This window comes from Mytilus californianus, unplaced genomic scaffold (assembly GCF_021869535.1).
Source record: "Mytilus californianus isolate M0D057914Y unplaced genomic scaffold, xbMytCali1.0.p SCAF_13, whole genome shotgun sequence".
Taxonomy (NCBI): Eukaryota; Metazoa; Mollusca; class Bivalvia; order Mytilida; family Mytilidae; genus Mytilus; species Mytilus californianus.
The window spans coordinates 1,283,940-1,290,071 of record NW_026262615.1 but is presented as its reverse complement, the minus strand read 5'-3'; the positions used below and the strand labels follow the sequence as shown (position 1 = coordinate 1,290,071).

At 30.8% G+C, this 6,132-nt stretch overlaps 1 protein-coding gene across 1 annotated transcript in view; it reads right to left on the bottom strand.

The window, feature by feature from the left end:
• Positions 1-1,089: 1,089 nt before the first annotated feature.
• The window catches only part of LOC127722985 (neuroglian-like), a 54,620-nt gene continuing 49,577 nt past the window's right edge, over positions 1,090-6,132 (bottom strand). Inside the window, exon 15 of the mRNA XM_052229390.1 lies at positions 1,090-6,128. Within this exon, the coding sequence (XP_052085350.1) occupies positions 6,112-6,128 (17 nt within the window). The 3' untranslated portion in view covers positions 1,090-6,111. The remainder of the gene's footprint in view (positions 6,129-6,132) is intronic.

The following is a 6,132-nucleotide window of genomic DNA, read 5'->3' as shown; positions in this document are numbered from 1 at the left end:
GGACAAGTTTGGTTAAATTTGTCTTAGTAGTTTCAGAGGAGAAGATTTTTGTAAAAGATTACAAAAATTTACGAAAAATGGTTAAAAATTGACTATAAAGGGCAATTACTCCTTAAGGGGTCAACTGACCATTTTGGTCAAGTTGAATTATTTGTAGATCTTACTTTGCTGAACATTATTGCTGTTTACAGTTTATCTCTATCTATAATAATATTCAAGATAATAACCAAAAACGGCAAAATTTCCTTAAAATTACCAATTCAGGGGCAGCAACCCAACAACGGGTTGTCCGATTCATCTGAAAATTTCAGGGCAGATAGATCTTGACCTGATAAACAATTTTACCCCATGTCAGATTTGCTCTAAATGCTTTGGTTTCAGAGATATATGCCAAAATCTACATTTTACCCCTATGTTCTATTTTTAGCCATGGCGGCCATCTTGGTTGGTTGGCCGATTCACCGGACACATTTTTTAAACTAGATACCCCAATGATGATTGTGGCCAAGTTTGGTCAAATTTGGCCCAGTAGTTTCAGAGGAGAAGATTTTTGTAAAAGTTTACGGACGACGGACGACGGACGACGGACGCAGGACGACGGACGACGGACGACGGACGCAAAGTGATGAGAAAAGCTCACTTGACCTTTCAGGTCAGGTGAGCTAAAAAGAATGTGTCTCTTTAAAATAATGTACTGTACCCCATCTTCTCATCAATATGGATTCTACACATAGACAAAAAAAACTAACAAAATACCAAACTGCAAGCAAAATTCAAAATGGGGGAAGTCAATAAAACCTGAAAAAAGGAAAAACTCGACTATATCAACTAACGAAACGAATGGTAAACGACTGTCATATTCCCGACTTGGAACAGGCATTTTGAAAAAAAAAATTGGTGAGTTAAACCTGGTTTTATAATAAGCTAAACCTCCCTAAATAATTTGCTGTATGAATAAACAGATGCACAGTCGCACAAAAAATCAATTTGAATATAGTTTATAACTTGATACCAATAACACTAGGAAACCATAATATGGATTCACATGCGCTTTCTATCAGGCATAATTATGTATAAGTGACTAGAAAATGTTTTGTATAAAAGCTTTATTATTTTATCATTTTATCAAGACAATCCAGGAAATGAGAAGGAACATATCAAGTTCAGATGTTTACAACAAAAATATTTCTTTAATTTTACCAATGTAAAAACATAAAGATAATGCTACACATAGAATTACTTCTATCTCAAGTACACTTAATATTTCTTTCACATGATTGGTTCAGACTTTCTCATTGCAATTACTCTATGCAGTTTAAGCTACTGGTAAAAAGACATTTTGACCAACGAAAACATCCATATTAAACAGTTCCTTTCCTTTCTGAACTAGTCCATGTGCAATATTCATGTAGAAATAAGGTTTAAAATAACACAATTCATGTATTAGATATTGTATAACAGTGTTTTCTGTAGCATATAACATAAACAGAAATACTGGCGCTAATTACAATCATTGTAAGTTATCAGTTTGGAATGTCTCTCCATTTTTTCTTCAAAAAAAAATATTTTTATAAAAATCTACTTCAAAATATATATATAAACAATATCTGCTGTCCTTGACCCAAGGACTGTGGTCACATGACTGACCTAGCAAATCAGGGAATTACTGTAAAGCAGAAGATCTGGACCCATAAGGGTTACTAAAGGGAAACCAGTTGTTGCAATTAACTGACAAGAAAATCAATGTATTCTTCAAATTGCCTTTGAAATATCATATTGAACATAGTAACATCTATTAAAATTTTAAGATAACTTTTAAATGCTGTCAAACATCAGATCTGGTTCATAACATGTTTAGGAAAACTTTATTTTGCACCACATCTGATTAACCTTTAGAATACCTTATTTTGTGCCACATTGTTGAAAATTAATTCCCTATTAAACAGATTTGTAAAGCTATGACATAAAAATTTCAATGTGACAAAACCATCTGGTCTACATAGTAATTAAGAACTAATTAGGGCACTGTTGTCATAGCAACCACAGCCTCTCCAGTCACCTGACTGACCTAGCAAACCAGCAAAAGTCACTGGTTAGGGCACTGTTGTCATAGCGACTAGAGACACCCTCACATGACTGTCCTAGCAAATCTGACAACCTGATTGGATATTTGAGGTTGTCATAACAACCCTCAACATGACCATTCCTGCAGCTGACCTGGCAAGCCAGAAACAACAAATAACAAACTGGCTGGGCACTAATGCTGATGAAATGGACATCTTTAGGGTAGCAGAGCAACATCAAATCCCCATCAGACATCAGATTAGGGCACTTATTGTCATGGTAATAGTGGTTAGATCAAAGACAGCTTAGAACTATTTTGTATAAAAATATAACAATACTTTGCCTTGGCAATAACAAATTGCACAGCTAGACTGGACACATTCAATGTTCACAAAAATAAAGAGTAAAAAGAAAACAATACATTGTTTAGACTTTTTCAAAGTCATACGACCATATGGACCACCTTTCACACGTGTACAACAATAAAAAAAAATTATAAGAGCATACACGCAGGGCATATAATGTCACATATGGCCCTACTTATAATTTCAAAGGGAAAGTTTCAAACTACATTTCTACAAATCACTACAGGCAACCTACATTTACACTTCAACACCTACCCACTACTTTCATTAAAATTATAAAAGCAAAGAGATGAAAAGCTTATAAGATATTCTGGCTTAATTCCAGATCTCCATTCACAAAACAAAACATATTGTAGTAGTAATAAGTAATTATACACATTTTTAAGACAATTGTAAAGAATTATTTCTATTTCATGGGATAATATATAGGTAACAATAAATAATTGTACTGTAAATGCATATATGACAATGTTTCTAAGAATAAAAAATGCTAGTGAATCAATAATTTACTTTATCTTGCACAACTTTACATTAATTACTTTAAAAACTACTGTTTTGCTTCTAAAAGGTGAATCAATGTTTCTATCAGAATGTATTGTATAATGTAACATTAAACATTCACCTGTACAAGTAAAGATAACTATAGATACTTGGAAAGGGAGGCAACACATAAAACTTTGAAAACTTGCTGAAAACCTTCTCACTTGGAACAAGACTAGGTTCACAAAAACAAATTAAGTAAATGAAATTTTGGAATGAACTTATTGAAATAAAAAAATCACAACTCTGATTACAGAAAATTAACAACATAAACAGTTAAATAATAGAACATATATCTGAGAATGTTAAGAAGCACAACCTTTTTATATATCTTGGTGTGTATATGAAACAGATTTTAGTCATGTGTGCAATAATATAAATTTATACTAAAGAAAAGTAATGTGTATAAATAAAGGCAACAGTAGTATACCGGTGTTCAAAAGTCATAAATTGATCGAGAGAAAACAAATCCGGGTTACAAACTAAAACCTAGGGAAACACATCAACTATAAGAGGAAAACAAAGTATATAAGTTGCAATAAGTATTTTTCTTGTTTCTCCCAACATTTAAGTTGTAGGACACTTTATCAATACACAGTGATGAAAACTGATAACATTATAAATGGTAATGTTCTCACTTTCTGTAATGTTAAAATGTATATGTCAGAATTGCAGTCATTTCTTCTATGATTTGAAGTTTATTACTCTGTTTCTCTGATTTCAAAATTCAAATTCAGAGGTACAACAAATTGCATTATAATCTGTAATTTTCTAATTTTCTCTTTTAAAATTTATTCAAATAAATAATGTTTTGACAATATTTATAACATTATTATTTTTCTCCTCATTTACACTGATGTAAAACTACAGTTATACACATTATTTAGTATATCTATATCATAGATAACATTATTGATTTGTGATTTACTTTGATGTTTATGTTCTTAAGGATGTTGTGCATGAAGGAAATGTACAAATAAAAACTGAAACATAAATTTATCAATTTCTAGTGAATATATACTGCATATAATCTAATAGGTTTAACTCACACTAGTTCAATTGGTCAAATAAGAATATTTTGGTAAATAAAATTGACAAGCTGAAAGAAATTCTTAAGTTAAAACTATGTACGAAAACATGTATGACTATAATCTGAGACCTGAGCAGACATAAAACAGATAGTATACGTCCACAGATATGGAATGCCTCTAAATAAAATGTTTAATATTAATTTATAAAATAATCGCCATTAAATTTTGATATGTGAATACATGAAATACTGCCAATTGTGACAAGATATAAAGTATTTATCGGACAAAACTGTCTCTTAAAATAACATGAATTTCTACATTTAAAGGATACCCAACAGGATTACAAGGAGTTAAATGACATTCTTGTTCTACAATAAACAATTCAAGTGAATCAAATAAAAACTTTCTCATTACTTAGTAAATAGATTTCACACAATATATCCAATTTTATTTTAGTCAATGTTAATAATTAAGATGCTTAAATATTACCAAGCCATTAAAACATACATATGACTTCAAATGCTTATAAAGCATTCTTATGACTTGTAAAGAGTTATTTCCCTTGGATGTTATTATATTATGAATTCAACATCAAATCTCATTATTTTGGTAACATTCAAATCTAAGTAGGTATACTAAGAGCCATTTTAGCATCCCTATGGAAAAATAGTATAAAGGATGTAGATCATACAGAAATACTTATGAATCTAAAAGGAGTAAGTAATGTTAATTCAGAAATGTTTGTAATGGATTTTATTATTGCAAAAACAATTGCTACAGCATTGGTTTTGTAAAAATCGAAAACTAGCATTTTAAATTTTGATAGCATTATTTGTATGCTACATTTAACACAATCTCAATAATTATTCTCACATTTTTGTTTGCTGTTCAATAATGGCAATTATAAATGCACAAAAAAATTTCTGAATTTACATTTGTTCTTATTCTGAAAATGTTTGAAGGCTTAGACAAATTTCAAGTAATTTTTAACTAATATCTGAATTCTTTAATTTTGAGAGAATTGTAATATTTCAAAATGTAGGGATCAAAAGGATGCCTTGTTACGTCTATTGCCTAAGGAATTCAATAAAAATGACAAAATAGACACATTATGGATCCTTTTGATATTAGAAAGGATCTTCTTAACTGTATAATTAGTAAGCACCATGTGGGGTCATGCAAAGCAGAGATGCTGCAAATTTATAACATTTACACACTAAGCCTATCACCCTGTAAATGTACGAGCTATTCTAATTGTCAGTGTTTCGTTTGATCAAGCTGACATATTGCCTGCTGCATTGTAATTAAGTAAAAACTTTTTAGTTGTGTAAACTTTCGAAAAAGAAATGGTACTCATTTTTGTGCAGTTTCACTCACAATGCAACAGGTAATGGTCACTATCTTCAATACTCTCATTTTTTCACACAGGCAAATTATATTTCCAATCATGCTGTCTTTAAATCACTGACAAATTAAAATTCAGCTCCATTCTAAATCAATATCCATTTATTTAATCTATTAAACTAGCAACATACTCAAAATGTCCCGATTAGCAAAACTGTCTAAATGTGAAATCACTTTTACATTACTAAGATATTTCAGCAATTTTAAGCTACAGTGAAGATTTTCAACAAACCAGGTAATGTGCAGGGGAAAAAACTCACTTTTTTTTTTTGTATTTACTGTCATTCATTACAGTAGCTTATAAACAGCATTTAATAAAAAGTAAAACTGCATAAGATGATCTTGGGTATGCAGCAAAAGCAAGAATGGCAACCATAATTCAATGTTTCATGACAAGAAAAATGACAGATTTTGAAGACTTCAGATTTCCTCAAGATGTTTTATGCTAGAATCAAGTGCCAAATGAAATAAACTTGAAAAAGAAAATCTGATTATTGTTTAAATGTGTGTGCAATACAATATACACAGGGCAGACATGAAACAAATTGGAAAACACACAGGTACCTGGTATTGTTTTGGAAAGTGGTATGGAAATGACAGATTAGTAAAAGATTACATGGTTTGTTACAAAGCTCTCTGTTTTTTACCAAAATTCTTTCATCATCTCTCCAGTGTGTGCAGCATCTCAACTTCCATTCCCAAGAATTTTAACCATGGAGTAACCCTAT